This window comes from Danio rerio, chromosome 2, assembly GCF_052040795.2.
Source record: "Danio rerio strain M-AB ecotype USA chromosome 2, GRCz13ab, whole genome shotgun sequence".
Classification (NCBI taxonomy): Eukaryota; Metazoa; Chordata; class Actinopteri; order Cypriniformes; family Danionidae; genus Danio; species Danio rerio.
This window is the reverse complement of record NC_141022.1, coordinates 34,139,054-34,159,419: the sequence shown is the minus strand read 5'-3', so window position 1 is coordinate 34,159,419 and position 20,366 is coordinate 34,139,054. Positions and strand designations below refer to the sequence as shown.

Below are 20,366 nucleotides of genomic sequence, written 5' to 3'. Positions count from 1 at the left end.
CAGACTCAAATTTTATTATAAATCTAACATCATTATTCACAATATAATATATTTAGATTTTCCCTATAATGCAAGACGCAAAGCAATGATTAGGAGTTTGTTTTTAGAGCATGTTTACATCAAAAACAATAAAGACAAGCAGTGCTTACTGTAAACTGTTTGACAGAGCTTTGTTATTGTTCAAAACAGACTTCTTACGTATCCTGTCCTTGTATAGTATGTGATCATAATGGTGATCCTGTTATTTTGCTTGCACATCACACACTGGGGTTAAAATTTACACAACATTCTTAAGTCAATTCTTAACTGTATATTACATTTAATTTATTATTCTTACATCAATAATAATAATATTAAAATAGGGGTTTTATTAACTAAGCAAGAACTGCCACCAGTTTCAATCAGACTTTCTTAAGAAAAATAAGATGTTCTTAACTTTAATACATTTCAAGAATTTAGCTTATGAAAATTCTTAGAATGTGTTTAGAAATGGCCAAAGCTGCTTTTTCTGTATTTTTTAAATGCCCTAATTCAATATAAACTGCCAGAAAAAAAGTATTGTTGCCTATCCAAGTTTTAGGAGCAACAAATAATTGATTTCTAGTTGATCATTTAGTTTCAGAAGTGGCTTATATGAAAGGCAAAGGCCTCTAGATTACGCTTCTATTACCACAATAAAATATGATCATGATCATCATAAAGACTGATTTTGCTTAGAAAAAAAGTATTGTCACTTAACAGAAATAATGTACAGTATAGAATATAAAGTCATGGCGCAGTGGAACAGAATTAATATTGTGTATGACTTCCATGAGCTTGGACGACTACATCCATACATCTCTGCAATGACTCAGATAGCTTATTAATAAAGTCATCTGGAATAGCAAAAAAAGTATTTTTGCAGGACTCCCAGAGTTAGTCAAGATTCTTTGGATTCATCTTCAATGCCTCCTCTATCTAACCCAAGACATGCTCAATAATGTTCATGTCTGGTGACTGGGCTGGCCAATTTTGGAGCACCTTGATTTTCTTTGCTCTCAGGAACTTTGATGTGGAGGTTGAAGTATGAGAAGGTGTGCTATCCTGCTGAAGAATTTGCCCTCTCCTGTGGTTTGTAATGTAATGGGTAGCACAAACGTCTTTATACCTTAGGCTGTAGATGTTGCCATCCACTCTGCATATCTCTTGCATTCCCACATACAAAATGTAACCCATGATTCTTCCTTCGCCAAACTTGACTGATTTATGTGAGAATCTTGGGTCCATGCAGGTTTTAACAGGTCTTCAACAGTTTTTGTGATGATTGCGATGTAGTTCTACCTTCTATTTTCTTCCACTTTTCCAAATGAACAACTAAAAATTGAGTTATTGCTTGTTGATTTTACAACTGGGATTGACGACAAGACTTTTTTCAGGTAGTGAAATATAAAAAGTATATGTTACATTATTACATTAAACTACATTAAAATACAAAGCTGTCACTTTAAATTACAAAATAATTCACATTATTACAGCTTTTATTTTTATTTTGGGTGCGTGAGAAATTTTAAAATCTTGCAGATGACAAACTTTTTAAAGTTACAGAAATATTGTTAACCCCCCTGACATTAACCACAACCAGATTTCCATAATCATGAGAACTTAATATGCATGCATTATTTTCTATGAGCAATATTACCCAAAATATGAAATGCAGCACGTAAAAAAGTGTGAAAATGAGTATTACCAGTTCACTCCATCGGCCTCCACCCAGGCAAATCTGTATTCATTGACTCTCAGCATCAGCTGTAGGCAGCCAGCGACACACTGAACGTACTGGGAGCTCTGTACAGGTCCAAAAGAAAAATACACGTACACGAAACACAGAAATACAGACAAATTAGCATGCATACAAAAGCACACACAGAGAACAGAACAGTTCAGAGAAGCAGGGAAATGGATGCGTGAAATAATAAGCCTGTCATTTTCAGTTACTAGCAAAAGAAACACAATGAAACTAGGCTGCTCAAGCAGCGTTTGCACTCTTGATAATTCTGCATTCACATATGCACGTGCAGTACGTTTTTTTCTTTTTTGACTTCATGAAAAACGCATTTTAGGAAACATGCTAGATCAAAGAGTCAATCCCACAATGCAGCAAAGAGAAAGCAGCAGCAGCAGCAACAGCCTTGAAACCTGGACTGAGTGAGTGAATCATAGAGAGATGTTAGAGGCAATGTGGCTGAGAGGAAAGAAGAGACTCGGTCATTAACTGGGAGAGATGATGCTGGAGATCAGCACCATATGCATAAAAGCAGAGCGCTCCAGAGAACAGAAGAGACAGGGAGACAGGTCATGAAGAATAGCAAAGAGAAGACGTCTTAAGAGCCATGAGAGGAAATTGAATTAAAATTTGTGGCCGCTTGCAGTGCACCAGCAGATTTTGACTCGCGACACATGATGAAAGAGGAGAGAGAGAGAAAAAAAACTTCTTTTCAAATGAACTCTAAAAAGCATAAAAAGAAATGAAAGAGGAAGATTGCTATAGTGCAAGACAAAAGCCTTCTGGTGGTCCTTTCAATCTATCAAGTCTAGCGGTGTCTCAAAAAAAAGAAAAAGAAAAGAAAAAGTGAATAAATATTAGATTATGACCACAGCCATTGGGCAAGAGAGGAAAGGACCTTTGTAATAAAAATGCTTATTTTTCACAGTGGATATGAATGGGGGGGAAAAGCAGTGGACAAGAAACAGCATGTGCTGCATCTCAAAAAAGAGAGGGGTGAAGATCTCAGCCTCTGAAAGGGGACGGAAGCTCGTTCACACAGCTGCACATCTGCCTCCTTCATCTGTGACATACTCACTTCACTGGGGGAGATGGTCCCTGTTCCAGGTTCAGCACCTGTACCATGTAGTTTCTAACAACAACAAAAAAAAAGATAGAAAGAAAAAAACGGTGATTTTGGGCCTCGTTTGAAGCAAAAGTGAGCCGTGTGCTTGGACAATGGTGGCAGGAAGACAGATGACTCCCGCATGAGAGAGACAGTTTGTTCTTGACAGGCAAAAGTCTAAAAATCTGTGCGAGAGTGGCCTTGAATTTATTTCAGTCTCTGCTGCACTGGAAAATGTTATTCTTAAGCCTGTTACAAGAGATAACCACAATTTCAGTGATAATACATGGAACACTTTTGCAAAACCCAGACATAATTAAACTTATATTTATTCCCATCTTAATAAAGGCTATTTTTTTGTCCTACTAATTCACTGAAAAGGTTTATTCACAACCATCGCAGCTTTGCTACAATGAAGCTAATTTATGGAGTGTGCTCTGAATAGACTAATAAACATGAACTGTTTTGAGAGCTCTTCTATTTATGATTTTCAACATTCATTAATTCAGAGGGCCCTCGGGCTAAAATATGAAACTGCGTGCAAAACGCAACATCTTATTACCGTAAAGTGATTTGTAGGGAAGCTGAAAATGAAAGCTGGACTTTATCATGTGATCTGCAAGTAGATGCACTCACTAAAAGCCACCATATGAATAAAAGCAAAGCACAAATATGCATCAGAAAACCAAAACACTGCTGATCTCTCACAGTCTTGATATAACAACTAGTATGAATTAGACTAAATTAATTAGTGAATAAATCGGAAATGATTTAAAGACTTTTTAAAGTCAATAGTTCATTAATTAATTTGGAAGTCATACAATTATACTTTAATGCCAATTCACTATTAATCATGGTATGTTTTACATCATGAGTAAGAAATGTAGGCCATCTTTTCCATCATATAAACTATTCAAAGTGTTCTTTTAACATATACTGTATATATAAAAGAGCTAGTCTTGTTTTTATTCACTCTTCTTCAATTTGGCTTCCTATCAAGCCATCTAATGCATAACTGCATCTCAAGGTTGTGCCCTCTGCTGCAGAATAACATAGTGCCTTTCCCTTTAGCTCTATGTGCAGCAAAGATATTTTTCTAAAAAGAAACCATTAGAAGACATTTAGAACGTGAATTTAAAAAAGATGTTTTCGCTGATTAAATGACAAATATGGCTTTGGTTTCTTACAACCATGAACCCAAAAGTGCTTTATTGTGTTTAGACTTCTTTTATTAAACTGAAAGTACATGTGTACTTCAGTGTATGTGCACAAATACCTTTACTTCACATTTACTTTTATTCATCAAGGTTGAATCAACAATGCTGTTTTAAATGCCATTTTAAACTTTATAATAATTAAACTACACTGTGTCCTAGTTTCCACAAAAATATTAAGAAGTACAACAGTTTTCATGACTTACTAGTAAGAAACTATTTCTGAAGTATAATGTGACGCTAAAGACTGTAATAATGAGTCTGTAAATTCACTTAATTTCATTTGAAAATTAATAAAAATGATTATTTAAATTTCAAATATCTAAATAAATCAAATAACATTAATTAGGGATGTCCCGATCAGGTTTTTTGCCCTCGAGTCGGAATTGTTCGATTTTGAGTATCTAAAAAAAAAAAAAAAAAATTTAATAAATAAAAGCGAACAGATCCAGGATGTTCTTTATTTTTTATTTAATTCGTTTTCGGTTATGTTGCCTGGGTAAAAACGCTGTACTGTGTCAGGTGTTTGTTTGTTTTTGAGGTGCCTTATCAGGTTTGTTGTGTTAAATGTAGCCTTTTCCTTTCCACCTCTTGCTATGCCATATCTCACAGTTTGCTATGACAATGTTGTCGTAATCAACTTTACATTACCTCCAGACCGCAGTCATACTTGTACTTTTCGCTTCAAGCTGCTTCCATGTTCAACTCTCCCGGCATATAACCAATAGCATTAATGCACACGTTGCCGTTTCTGTGTGATATATATTTATGGATAGATAGATATATATTTGAGTCCTGATAGGGTGGTAACGTCCGATTCCGATTGGATCTCGTGATCAAGCCCAATTTTCTATCACATGAACGGATCTGGAATCCCTAATATTAATGTATAGTTTTGTTCAGAAATATACAGCCTCTGTGAATCGTATACACTTTTAAATCTTTAAACATCTTAAGATCCACATCAAATTAATTATTTTGTCTTGTCAGTTACAAGAGTGCGAAATAATCTAATGAAAAAAGATCAATTTGAGCTACAACGGTTGGATAAAATCCACGATGAATAAAGTCTTAAGAACATGTCTCTTCTGTCGCCATTGTAAATTGTGTCAAAGACAGAAAATACCATTTTGAAATGCTACCACACACTTCCCATCTTTGCAATAATCCAAACATGTCTGGTCATTGCTATTGGATGCAAATGGAGATTCAGTGCAAGTATCATCAAACATGTCCATACAAAACACATCTTTGCACTTTGATGTAAATGGAATCTGGTTCAGGCTTGTGAAACAAAACAAAGCAAAACATGTTTGACTGTTATGTAAAATGGCTTAGATCACATTTAAATCCTGACACACACATACTCGCATTGTGTACTAACCAGCTGAGACAAGAGGTCTCCTGCGACAAGCATTAGTAGGCGGCAATACATGCCATAAAAAGAAGCTGTGCTTTTGACAAAATATCCTGCCCTTCAATGCAACTGGTCAGGACACAATTCATATATACATGGAAAAGAGCTTTTATCTCTTACTATTTTAAAACATCCCTCCTGATACACTGACAGGTTTGCCCTGACACAATATAAATCACACATATGGGAAACTATAACAGGGAAGAGAAGAAAAAATATAGATGCATGAATATATATTTTCTGTGTGTGTGTGTGTGTGTGTGTGTGTGTGTGTATGAGCAATATCACACTCGTAGCAGTGCGATGTGGCTGTATATCAGCACGAGTGGGAGGTGTGCCTTAGTGTCCCACAAGTTTATACAACAGTTTGACGATATAATCGTGTATATAAAAAAGAAAATCAAACACAGAGTCTCAAAATCTTTTTGTATGAGGAACTACTTTCTTCTGCCATTCATTCACATCTGCAGCTGACATCAGAACAAGCAAAAGCTTTTATTTACCAACGCCACTTTAGTGCTAGTGTTTGAATGATTCTCTAGCGTAATATCAAAAGTGATGATGACGAAACAGGTGATTAATGCTGCATCAACAAAGCATTTTTCATTGATTAATGATAAAGATTTCAGAATAAAACACTGGATTTTGCAACAGACATACAACCCATAACACAAATAGTTATAGGGGTTAAACTGATTAAATAGTGGCTGATAAAAATCAGTGACCAATTCACTGCTGCACAAATAAACAAAATTGTATAATTGGAATTTCTTTGATTTGTGCATTTGCCAAGTGTGGTGGTCTAATAATTTGGCCATGTACAAAATGTTATTTCACCACTACTTCCAAGCAAGTAGCATAAACAAAAAATTCAACACATCAGAGTCTGTTTTTTTTTTTTAATGAAGTTGGTAAGGCCACGGAGGCTAAGGTCAACTCTTGGTTCCCACGTGCTGGTGTTAAACGACTCAACCTAGTGCACTCATCAACACTGGGCCCTTGAGTGAATCTCTTAATCTGTATCTGTGGCTGGCCTGCTGCAGCAGAGCTCACAGCTCACAGCTCATTCTGAGTCAGGAGGATCCAGGTTCAAATCGTGCTCCAGGCACTTCTCAGTTCATTCTTCTTGTTGTGCCCTTTATATAAAGCACTCTGCTGCAGTAGTGCCCTGGCACGGCTGCCTCTGCAGATCTCCACCTCCTACTGTGTACATGTAGGATTCAAGCAGTGACACAGTACATACAAATGCACTTGTTCCCGTGCAAAAGTTGCAAAGTGTTTGACAAACAGGTGGCTAGGATCACCTGTGAAAATGTTCATATTTTGCAGCTGATTTTTTATATGCTTTTATATTTTATATTTTGGCTATTTATTATTAATACATATTTTAAATATAAATATTATTAATATGCTATTTGCTAACAGGATTGCTGCAAATCAAGCTGACCTGCCCATTCTGTATGGCAATTACATACAAGTTGAGTAGGTACAACATTTTAATTTGAATTTACTTCATGACTGTTAGAAAAGTATAGTATAAGTATAAGAATGGATACAATATAGTAATATATAGTATAATATAGTATAAGTAGTAAGAATGGAATTCCGATACATTACATATGCCATTTGTCATTATCAAATGACCTCAGCATCAGTTGCGTCATTCATAAATTCTTCATCATTACCCCTAATGTAAGAGGTAAGGGATTTTATTTCACAGTATCAGTCATTTTATTTCATGGTAAAGATGTATTTAATGATATATTTATTTAAATAGGTAATCCAGAAAATCACCAGAAAGGGTATACTAAAAGAAAAACATAAGAAATAGAAAATGGACATTAAATATAGTAGTAACTATAGTAGTGCATGATATTGAATTGTCTTTTTAAAACTCATCTTTTCTGTTTGGTAATTTAAAGGTTAATTGAAACTTTCCCTACGTTTCAGCTAGAAGGGCATCAGCACATAATGCCAGAGTAAGCGGTGGTTCATTCTGCTGTAGTGGCCCCTGAAAAACAACAACGATTAAGCTAAAAAAAAGTGACTGTTGTTCTGAATGTTCTGACCAATATTTCAAACAAGACTAAGCACTTCATGTTATTCATGTATTTTATCTTTATATTCCTATTATAAGTTTTAAAGGGCCCCATGTGAATAAGTTGTGTTAACGAGTGTGCAATAGGACCTGAGGGAGGCGCAAGTCAGTAGCGGCTGTTTAACTTAGAGGGATATTGTGCACCAGGTTATTCTGTACTGACATTTAGAGATTTAAGAAGGTAATCCAAAACAGCCAACCTAAATCACAGAACAACTTACTTCAGATCGCTGATCTTACTAAAAGTGATCCAGTCAGTGGTTCCCTCAGTCTCATAAGTGGCAGCCGGATCAAGCATATTGCATGAGAGTTAGCCACACCTACTTATTTACATGTCGCAGTATAGATCAAATAATTGTAACATTATATACGGTCATACTGCCCAGCCATACCTTATTAGATATTCAAGTGTTGACTGTATTTGCACTTCTTTCCTGTCATCCACTTACTTCTTGCCTACCATTTTTTTTTTCAAATACTTTACAGCTCACACACATTTTTTTCACATACTATGTTATGTCTGGCTACGTTTGTTACTAGTGTTTAACTAATGAATCAATTAAATAAATTTGTGAACCAACTCAAGAACTGGTGTTCAGTATGACATGTATGACAAAATTGAGTTTGCAGAAAAACAACAACTGTATGATCAAAAACTTCAGAGCACAATATAAAAGTATATCAATTATATGAAGTTTCTTTGTTTCAGGTAGGGCTGTTCATTCATTCGTTCATTCATTTTCCTTCGGCTTAGTCCCTTATTTATCAGGGGTTGCCACAGCGGAACGAACCGCCAACTATTCTAGGATTTGTTTTATGCAGCAAATGCCCTTCTAGCTGCAACCCAGTACTGGGAAACACCTACAAACTCTTACATTCACATACATTCATACACTACAGCCTATTTAGTTCATCTAATTCAGTAATACTGCATGTCTTTTGATTGTGGAAGAAAGCAGAGAACCTGGATAAATCCCACGCCATCACAGGAAAAACATGAAAACTCCACACAGAAATGCCAACTGGCCAAGCAAGGAATTGAACCAGCGATTTTCTTGCTGTCAGGTGACAGTGCTAATCACTGAGCCACAGTGGTGCCGGGCTGTTCATATAATACATTAATTAGATTAATTCATTATGCAAAAAATAACTGTTAAAAATGTTTTGAGGGCAGAGACTAGCATTACTGCTGAATGCTGAGCAGAACAAGATCTGATTGGTGAATGCTGATGTGCAGACGGTAAGCTGTTCATGTGTGTGCTGGTTGCATTAGCAATAAAACTATCCGACAGACTCCTGTAAATGGATATACCTAAAAATAAACAAATAAAAGCAAATACATTGATATTAATCTACTGCACCGAAGCAACAATTAAGGACCTTTTATACGAGTATAGGCAGGCAATGGAATTGCTACTCAGGTGCCTGTTTCCCCCATAGTAGATGCAATTTGTCCAGTTGAGTGGGATGCACGTGACACAGTGGACATCACCATAGTTACAATCAACAGGGTCACATTTGTTCCGGCTAAGATCTAACACTAATGTTGTGCTTGTGTTAATTGTGTTATCTCATTAGAACATGACTTCTGGTTTCATGTCATACACAACATTTGCATTCATTTTTCATTGCTAAATTTTTATTACTATATTTCTGACTTTAAATCTGAAAAATACTTGGTCTGTTGGTTCGTTTATATTCGTTTTATTAATACTTCATATTATATTCTACATTTCTAAGCCAATATTTATGTGCGATTAAATGCAATTATTTTGATTAATTAATTAGCACATGATGTAATTAATTACATAACATTTTTAATAGCTTCACAGCCCTACTTTGAATTAAAACGTTGAAGCCCAGATGTGGCCTCACACAGAAACCAATACTGATAAAGCAGCCATCTTTAATGTGAAGACGTTCTATTTAAAACCCCAAAAAAACCCAACGAAAAAAAAAGGACATTTTTAAAAGGAACACAGCACACGGCCAGCGCTTTGACATCACAAATTCTTTTATGTCCCAGCTTGCCTTTCACACTCTTGTGAAAGGAGGAGGATTGAAAACAAGAAGAAAGCGATGGCATCTTTTGAAGTTTCATTGTATGGGGAAAATTTACATCATAAGGCACAGAGGCAATACTAGTAATGCACAAAGATCCAGATACAGTAGGTTATGATCTGTCACAGGCGGCAGAAGCAGATGTGTTTTTGATAAGTTGAAGATAAGGTCCTTTCAGCAAATAAAAAAATGCTGAGAAACAGAAAGAGAGCTTTCTGTGCAACATAAGCCATCCTCGTTTAAAAACAAGTACTTTAAATAAATCAATAACATGTAATCAACAAATCTTGTGTAAAAATATAAAAACTCTGACACCTTTTACTCAGTATCACTTCTTTTCATCTCATATGAATTTCTTTCTTCTACTGAACAAAAGAAGAGATAATAACCAAAGTGGCAGATGCAGCCTTCATTCACTTTTACCGTATGAATGAAAGGATGCTACGAAATTCTCTCAGTCACTAACACACCAAAAAGAAAGTCAGTTATACATGTCTGGAATAATGTGAGAAGTAAGTAATTAACAAAAAAAAATCTTCTTTTTTTCTTAAATTTGAGAGAGAAGGTCTATTGGTCTTAAGGTGGAATATCTTAGATTTTTGTTTTACCTGAGAGCTGAGCTGGGTCTTAATCCAGTTGAAGTAGTAGTTCAAGTCACTGCCTTCCATCAGGTCACGTCCCCAGGCAGCCAGTTTGGCTATGATTCTGGCAGCCTGAGAAGAAGAAAAGAAATGTCGCATCAGTGCTTGGAAAATTTGTATTTCTATTTGACGTGTCTTTCATACAGATGCTTGAATATAGAGACACACAAAATACCTGGTCAGGGCCCACTAAGGGGACTCAAGATAACCCACAATCATTCAAATTAAGCCAAAACAAGTGAAGATATGATTATGACATAAGAAAATGTTCAAGATCACTTAAGGAAGAGACAGTTTGCTTTCTTTAATTTACTGGCAAAACTTTTTTAAACAAGACAGTTTGATTCTGGTTTATCAAAAAAAAAAAAAAAAAAAATCGGATAAAAATAGATATTGTAGTGTTCATACTGGATTCAATACAATATTTTTTATAATAGGTTGTCACTATTGCTTTGTCTGTTTGATATCTGTCTATCTATCTATCTATCTATCTATCTATCTATCTATCTATCTATCTATCTATCTATCTATCTATCTATCTATCTATCTATCTATCTATCTATCTATCTATCTATCTATCTATCTATCTATCTAGATTAAAATTGGATGAGATAAAGTGCAGCAGAGAAAAAAGTATTGAACACGTCACAATTTTTCTCAGAAAACAAATCTTTAATGGTGCTGTTGACTTGTTGAAATGTTCCCCGGATGTTAGTAACAACCAAAGCAATCGATATATATAATGAAAACAAATCTATTTAGTTTACAAATTTATGTGTAATAAAATGAAATAACACGGGGAAAAAGTACTGAACACATGAAGAAAGAGAGTTGTAGAAAGGCAGTGAAGGCCCAGACAGCAGCTGAAATCTCTCAGTAGTTCTACAGCAATCCTCTTGCCTTCGTCATTGTAAATTAATAATAGCTGCTTAATTCCAACGTCTACATTATCAGAATGATGAAGATGAAATGACCAGAGTAGAAAGTCTCAAATGCTTTCATGAAAGAAAATAAAGCTGTAGAATGGCTCAACCAATCACCTGACTTGAGTCCAACTAAAATACAAACTAAAGATCAGATTTGATAGACGAGACCCTCAAAATCATCATGATTTTTAGACTCTGTTGAAGTCTGTAAAAAACTGACACCTGAGCAATTCATATGATTTCATTCTCCATATAAAAGGTGACTTTAAGCTGCCATCACCAAAATAAAAAATAAAAAAACCTTTTTATTTAAAATATTAAATATGTTTCAGCAGTTCAGTACATTCTCCTTGTGTCATGTCATTGTTATTACAAATTAACAAATTTAAAAATATATATATTTTTGTTTTATTTATATGTTTTTATTGTTTGGGTTTTTACCAAAATCTGATTTAATTCCATGTTTCATTAATATTATTGCCAGGAAAAAACATGACGTGTTCAATACATATTTTCCCCGCTGTAGGTATGTTAAGCAAGTTGAATAATATTTTTTTTGCATCATAACAACATCCATCTATTTTACTTAGTTATTTGCATTCTTTCCAAGTCTTGAATACTGAATGAATCAAAATTCCATGCTTCAGAGAGAGAATCATTGTAAGTGAACCTGGCAGAACACAGTAAAAACATTTTTTAAAATTATTAAATTTTTATATCTCCATATATAAGAAAGTCCAATAATAAAATTGGATTTCTAGACTTGTAAATTAATAAAGTCTTATTTTCCATGGCTTTTCATACATTTATTTCAGTTATATTTTTTTTCTGTTTATGCCAACTCTAAAATACTTAAATTAATTGTAATTTTCCAGTTATGCCAAGCGCTGATGTTTAAAAATCTGTATAAAGCCAAATAACAAACAACTGGGCAAATTATGGGTGGTTGAATGTGTGCTCTGGAAATGCAGACAAATAGACTTTTAATGAGCTCGTAACATTTCCAAATCCTTTATTTTAGTATAAATAATCATTTTTTTCTGGTTATGCCAATTCTGAAATATTTAAATTAAAAGCAATTTCCAGTTATGCCAGGCTCTGATGTACTTGAGTAATCATAAAAGCAAAAATCATGTTTAAAAATTTGTACAAAGCCAAAAAACAAAGAACTGGACAAATTGTGTTGTGTTGAATGTGTGCTGTGGAAATGCAGACAAATAGACTTTTAATAGAGCTCATAATATTTCCAAATCCTGCTCTCTATATTTCCATCATTTCCTGTCCTCTCACCGCTCTCCTCTGAATAAAAGTGGCAAAAGGCCAAAGGACCATTACCAGTCTTAATTGTGATAAGTAATGGCAACTGTTGCTGCACATCCATCTGAAACATTCAACCTGAAATTAAGCATCCCGAATGAACATTTCAGCCAAATGAATATGCAACCATTGTGGAATATGCTGGCATTATTGGTCAGATGAAGCGATTCACAGGGCCCCTTCTCTCTAAATCTGTGCGCGCGCTATGGTAATGAATGCATTCAGAGCCATTCTGATGTTTCCAGAAGACATGACATTTACTCTGCTTGCCATGCAAAAGGGGAACTTCAGAGTGTTTTATTAAGAGCTGAGGTGAAGATGGCAGGGGGAATCAATACCATCCTCACCCTGCGACCGCCTGCTGCCTGAAAGGTAATTAAGCCGTGATGACTGACTTCACACTGTTCTGCGTGTGAAGTACATATACTTAAAACGAAAGCACCCTGAGAAATCGTTTAGCTTTTGAGCGAAATGTTCAAAAACTAAGTATGCAAATCTTTTTGATGAATTATTGATGGGTCCCAATACTACCTACGGGCTTTCAAACAAAGGTTTTAAATGTAGTGACCCTGAAGGCCTGACAGCTCAGAAATGTGCATTTATTGATTTACAGGTTGTCGATCCTAAATGAAATCATTGCTTTTTAGAATAAAACATGATGCTGTTTTCATTTTGTGAAGGTTGAGTGATATTGGGTTCATATTTCATGGGCACTTTGTTGAGCAAATGCAGTTGAACCATCAGCAAACACCACCAGCACTAGCCATGGGAACATAACTGCTTTCAAGGTTTACAGTGTTTTGAAAATTCAAGGTTTTAAAACCACAATTTTTTTTTTGTGGTTCTACAGTATATGTAAGCTTTTGTTTTTTTTACGACGGTTTTTAGGGCAATAGTATCTCTAGCAGTATAGAACCATCCATATTAAAAGCTTCTGGTAAGGCCATAATTCAAGAAACATTTGAAAAACAAAATCACTTATAAACCAACATGAAAGCATGCTATAGACCTGAAAAGTTCAGTGACTTAATTTATATCCTAAGAAAAGAAAGATATCCAAAATACTTTGAGATGCAAAGAAATCTGTGTTTTTAAAACTAAGAGATAGAAGTCAATGATTTTTTAAACTATTGAGATTGACATGTTTGCTTTTCCAAAATACTTTTTAAATGTTTCTTAAAATAAAATATATTGTGTTCATAAAATAGTTGTTTTTACCCAGACTATAAAAAGTATCACATTTTTAAAGTAAAGTAAAATAATATTTTAAAGCAGTAATCACAATATTATTATGCCGTGATGATAAAACATCAGAATCTTATACCAGCATACATCTAAAAAAATTTAAATAAAATAACAGTTGTGAAACTGAATCTCTCCTGCATGTAGCTAAAATACTTTTAAATTAGAGAATGAAATAAGCTTCTTAAAATGCCTAAAATTAAGTTCAATACTAATTTATGGAATATTACAGGTATTTATATGCTTATTTTCGTAAAAGCACTCTTCAGTTAAAATGTTTACTGAATAATTAAAAAGTCTGCCTAGGATAGATGTTCCAGGTTTGACGGAAGTCCATATTTTATATGAAAGTATATAAAATGCATTTTATTGTAATATTTAGAAATTATTCCAGTTTTCAGCATTACTTAATTTTTCAAAAATCACTCTAAGGGCCCTATCATACGCCCAATGCAATAGGGCGCAAGACGTGTTTGGTGCAATTTGTTGCCATTTTTAGACCATTGCTACACTAATTTTCCCACTTTGGGGTACGTTGTTTAAATAGTAAATCCATTTGTGCCGCTTTGTGGACTCATGGGTATGCCGGTCTAGAAAGGAGGTGTGTTGAGGGGCATTGTTGATGCGTTGCTATTATGAGGAACTAAAATAGACTGCGCAATTGACCAGCTGAAAGCTGGTCTAAAAGCCAGCGCAGAGCACGTTAGTTGTGCGCCTTAAATGTGTACACATTGCTTAATAAAAACAGGACAGACAGCAATTTGCAAATATTTTTACAAATGAAAAAGAATAAAATTATTAAAAACAAAAATTATTACTTTCTTCATAAATATAAAAACCACTGCCTCCAAGCCTTCTTCATCTTGGGGGGCTTTTTTCAGTTTAATTATGACAATTTGCTTTTGTATAACATCATTATTATAAGCAGTGTTATTTATTATATGCATATTTATATATAGTTTTTAGTTTAAAAATAGTTTAAAAATAGTTTTGAAATGATGAAACAGCAAAATTAAATATGTAGGCTAATGGATGTCTTCAGTGGAGAGAGTTTCCACCGTTTACTTCACGAAAGTAAAAGAGTAAAGTAAACTAAAGAGAAGAGAAAGTAAGTAGGTAAGTCTGTTTAACTCGCTAGTAAAGCATTCAGTTTTTTCACTTACAAAGTCAGCCATGTAAATACAAACGCACCATGGTGTAATGCAACTGACTCTTAAAGGGAATGGGAGAGGAGACTTGAATTGGTTTGATGCATGTTATGCTCAAAACACACCAATAACTCATTAAGAGAATAAGCACAACCCTGTTAAACCATTGACCACGAAGCAAACCATATTTTTCTATCCTTAAAATAGCAAAAGTGGATTCAGGCTCGCCCTTAATGCTTTTGCCCAATGTGCTTTAGATTTTGTGCCTAGCTCATTTAAATAGAGCCCTAACACAATGATTTGGTGCTTAAGAAACACTTCTTGTATTATTGTTGAAAACAGCTATGGTGTTTATTATGTTTTTTTAAGAAATCATTTTATAATGAACAGAAAATTAAAAAAAAAAATTCTATTTGAGATAAAACTAATGAGATAAAACGAATGTCTAACAGAAGCTTACCATGTGAACAGTAAAGAGGTCTTGACGGTTCAGCATTGGGAGGAAGTATGACCAGGCTGTATTCTTAGTCTTCTTTGCATAATCAAAGAAGATATTCACTCTCTGATGATTTTCCTACATAGAGCAAGAGATACATTATTGCAACATCCCATGAAAAAAACTGTGACTACAGATAAAAAATTATAAGCACCGGTTTTTACTCTAATACAGAAGTTAGCAAGCTCTCTAAATTTGGAGATTATCAAAATGTTAGTATAGAACAGGGGTGCCCAAACTTTTTCATATAAGGGCCAAAAACCCAATATTACAGAGAGGCGTGGGCTAAAGGTAAATATACCAAACTATAGTACATTAAACTTGCCATGGGTAATTTCCTAATTTCAAAATAAAAAGCAAACGTTGCTTACAATCCTATTAACTAATACAGTATAACATTCTAAAAGATAACTTATTGCAATAAAAACAATCACATTTATAACACAGTGGAGTACAATTAAACAAAATCTGATTTAATTTACACCAGTTAATAGAAACATTTAATTTCAGTGAGCTTTCAACAATAAAACAAACAAACAAACAAATGGCTACACTAAATTTTAATTGATAATCTCGAAACCCTCTCTCTTCTCTCTCTCTCTTCTCAGATGGGATGGTGGGCCAAATCAAAGGTTACTACCATGGGCCAACTTTGGCCTACATGCCCTTGCATGGGCATCTCTAGTATAGAAACTCAATATTTTTTTTAACATCAAAATATATATATTTTTTTTATACATTCATAATTTAATTTATTTTACATAATCTGATTATTTTAAATAATCTAGAGCAACCAAGTTCCACCATATTATCATCACTACAGCATGAGCTGTGCTTATTAGCACTATTGGGTCCTTGAGGAAAAAAACACATTCAGCGTCTTGTAAAAAAGATACTGGACAAAACAGCACATTGAGAGTGAGACAGACAGTTTCCCTAAGGATATGTTTATAAAAGTAAATTGAATTTTAAATAGAAAGATGAGCCTGTTTATCTGGGTTTTAAAATTACAGCCACTTTGCATATGAATAGAAGATCTCATCTTAGAGGCATGGGCTAAATGAGCTGTGAGAGGACAAGTCACTGTATGAATACACAAATACTCAGTACAGGCACTGTGGTGCACAAGCTGCATAAAAGCAAATGAAAGTGGGTTTTATGAAGGTCATCAATCAACAGAAACTTAGCAGATAATATTGACAAAACACAAAGAAAAATAAAAGCTAAGATAGGGCATCAATATGTGTGTGCACCATAGCTATTTGTTTAAGGATTGACAATATGTTTCAAAATCAGCTCAAGGACCCCACTTTTTTCTTTGCTTTCTGAACATATGCAAGACCAAGGCTGTGAAGACAAAAAGCCGTCACAGTAATATTCACGTAACTGTCCTCATTTTTTATATCAATACATTCTACACCTTTTAACTGAGATAATACAGGGTCACTTTATGTGTTATGAATGAACACTTCAAAGCTTTTAAGCCTGACAGGCTATGAGAAAACAGAGATTAGAGCTGGACTTTTTACATCTCTCCAATGGCGCGTATTTTTTACCTGCAGTGTGTCATCAATCAGGGTCAGGATGTACTGAACGGTTTGCTCCTTAGATATATGAGCCATAAGGTTGAGGAAGGTCTTTGCACACTGCAACACAATATGTTTGAAGAATTAGTTGGATTCAAGTAGAAATACAGCAGCCTAGTTATTTTCACAAAGCTTTGATTTATATAAAAGGGTCCCCAATGTCTGTGATTCTCAGAACTATAACCAAAAATAAAATCACAAGCACTGGTCGAGCCGTGCTTTGCAATATTAGTGTGGTACAATTCTTCTTTCGAGGTAAACAGGAAAGAAGAGGCAAAATGAATGCGGGAAGAATGCAATATTAACCTGATGTCCTTCGTTTGTCAGAATTGCTTGCTTGTCCTCAGATCCAGCAACCTCAAACTTCTTAATGAACTCGCAGTCCTCGCCGGAGATCATTTGGCCCCTGAAAAACATGAATCTCTGCTGTAACTAACCAAAGATTGACACAACAAAATGCATCAAATATTTATATTCTTTTTATTGCTTTTGTTCTATGTTATATCTGTTCTCAAGAGCCAAATAAGCGCAGCTGCAGCAAGCTTCTCTCATATCTGGAGAATTCTGTGATAATGAAGGGCTCATGGGTCGTTCTCCCAACTTTTCACACTGGGTAATTTATCATTCATATTTAGGGCCAGATTTATCAACAGTTGTGCCAGTGTAGTTTGCTCTTAAAACCTTATGTCAGGATTTTCTAAAAACAGTGAGACATTAGTAATGAAATTGCAGGAACATAGGGATTATTGAGAATGACCGGATTGCATATTTGTATTTTCTTTTCAGATACACAATTAATGTGCAGAGAGTACTGAAATAAATTATACCAAGCATTTGACTAAGGTTTGTGGTAGCTAATTTGCTGGTATTTGAGCATTGCTTTGATTCTGTGCTTGTTAGTAGATTACACCTTATCACAACCTTATCTTATGTGTTAGACAATAAGACTGCTAGCGTGTGATCTGTTTAAATCATGTGTTCTCTGTAAGTAAATCACAAAAAAAAAATTATACTAGTTTCTATTTGTTTATTCTGTCATGGGATTTGATCTCTCTTTAATTTGCTGTTTAGTAAATCTGACATTTATATGGGCAATATTTATTAATAAATATTAAATATTGCCAATAATTTTTGGTGCATTTAAACTAACTGTTTTATTAAGAATTCTGCATACCTGGTACTGGGTCCTTGATGTCAATAACTCCCACAGTCTTTAAATTTTAAAAGTCTGTACTGGCCCAATACCCTATAAGTGGTGTGGTTCCGTTCTCACATCAGTTAGAATAGAATAACTTTTGCATAATTTATGATAGAGACATTTTTTTTTCCTATGATTACTCGCATGTGCAGGAACCAACAAAATTAATTACAGTAACCTAGACAACACAGAATCTAAAAGGTACACTTTCAAATATGAGTTTACAAAAAGAAGAAAAAGGTGCCTCTTTTTTGGAGGGGTTCTTATAAAACAGACAACTTATATAATTACTTTAATCACTTGCAACAGGGTTTTATGGAAATTCAAAGGGTTTTCTTTGAAATTATTCCAAACTTTGCATTTACATCGCTGCATGTAGATTTGGAAAGCTTTTGAATTTGGGTAGGCAAAATCCAGGGGGTAACCCCAAAATAGCACTTGACTTTTTAAACAGTTATATCCATTAAAATACAACAATTTTTAGAAACAGAAAGATACATTTAACTTCAAAAGTTTGCGCAACAGCCAAGTCCCCGATCCATCAGGGGTTGCCACAGAGGAATGAACCGACAAATTACACTTGTATATTCCAGCTGCAACCCAGCATTGAGATTCACTAACTAATAAATCCCTAGTGCTTGAAAACACCAATGCAGTCCCTCATTTATACACACACACACACACACACACACACACACACACACACACACACACACACACACACACACACACACACACACACACACACACACACACAATCATACACTACAGACAATTTAGTTCATCCAATTCACCTATGCATGTGTGAACATGCAAATGTCACACAGAAATGCCACCTGGCCCAGCCGAGAATTGAACCAGCAACCCTCTAGCTGTAAAGCGACAGTGCTAATCACTGAGCCACCATGCCCAATTTTATTTTATACTTTTGCAAAACATTAATTAAGTAATAAAATATTGATTTGGGTGTACAAATATCTGTATTGTGAAGCTTTTTTGATATATTAGTTCCAGTTTTGGCTTTGGTACTGACTAATCTAGTATATGCGCAAATATATTACATTAAAGCATCCTATAGAAAATATAAAATAGACATCAAGACTATAAAGCAGCTTTTTTTCTTGTTTAACTATATAGTTTCAGTGGCTTCTATATTTTTTACAAATGACTAAAAAAGTTTTTGGTGAATCATGATTTGTGAAAATGCAGATTTCACACACAATTATGCATCCTTGAAACCCAGTCTTTTTTGCTCACCAAGACTGCACTTTATCTGATTGACGTTCAAAGTTTTTTTTATGCCTTTTTAAAATTTTTCATATATCCTAAGTATTTTATTATGTTTTCAGTCACTCATTTTTTCAAATGAAATTAAGCGTACACTACAAGATGCAATAAACTAATGTAACTAATGTAAAAAATGTAACTTCAATTGTTACTACTGTTCTAGTAAATTCAGTAATATTTCACTGTTTTACTATTTGTACCATATTTTAGATAAAGTGGAGTCTTAAAAAAAATCTTGGATCACATGCACTTTGAACGTCAGTCACATAAAGACCCTAAATTCACAGAAAAACACAGGCTCTGAATATTCAATCATGTAAGCAGTAAATTTCACTTTTGGGTTAAAAAAATTAAACCATAGTCTTTTAAATTCTGCAAAAGAGTTACTAATCAATTTTATAAACCTCTACTTAAACAACTTTCTCTAGGACCATAAATATGTAAAATAACAAATCTTAAAACAAACAACACTTAAAAGATTATGTTTGCTGTTTGTTCAAACTACTTATTAACAATTACCTTCTACAACACAATTCTTAAGATTTTTGGGGGGACAACTTAATTGTTTTATGTTTGATCCTCTTAAATTTGTAAAAAATGTACATGCTAACTTAATTCTTCATGTTTTCTCAACACAATTGATTGTGTGAAACCCAGATTTTTTTACTGTGAATATCAAAAACAGAAAGGAAATACACGCATGACACTACCTCCATCAAAACTGTCACAAGACAATGACAAAAACTCAGTTTCCTTAAAAGATCTAGACCTTGTTCCTGTTTTACAAAAGAATCACCCCAATGACATTTTAGCAAACAATAAAGTCAATTATATCAGATTTCACACCAATATTTTGTTTTTGAGACCC

The 20,366-nt window shown here is 34.3% G+C and overlaps 1 protein-coding gene across 2 annotated transcripts in view; it reads right to left on the bottom strand.

Moving 5' to 3' along the window:
- Nucleotides 1–20,366, bottom strand: part of atp6v1h (ATPase H+ transporting V1 subunit H) — a 60,156-nt gene that overhangs the window by 36,720 nt on the left and 3,070 nt on the right. The window contains exons 3-8 of one of the 2 annotated variants that reach the window (NM_001291708.1): nucleotides 17,320–17,419; nucleotides 16,984–17,073; nucleotides 15,392–15,505; nucleotides 10,266–10,370; nucleotides 2,841–2,894; nucleotides 1,727–1,824 (exon numbers count right to left, since the gene is read on the bottom strand). In NM_001291708.1, coding sequence (NP_001278637.1) covers nucleotides 1,727–1,824; nucleotides 2,841–2,894; nucleotides 10,266–10,370; nucleotides 15,392–15,505; nucleotides 16,984–17,073; nucleotides 17,320–17,419 — 561 coding nt within the window. The remainder of the gene's footprint in view (nucleotides 1–1,726; nucleotides 1,825–2,840; nucleotides 2,895–10,265; nucleotides 10,371–15,391; nucleotides 15,506–16,983; nucleotides 17,074–17,319; nucleotides 17,420–20,366) is intronic. The other variant, NM_173270.3, reaches the window with a different exon arrangement.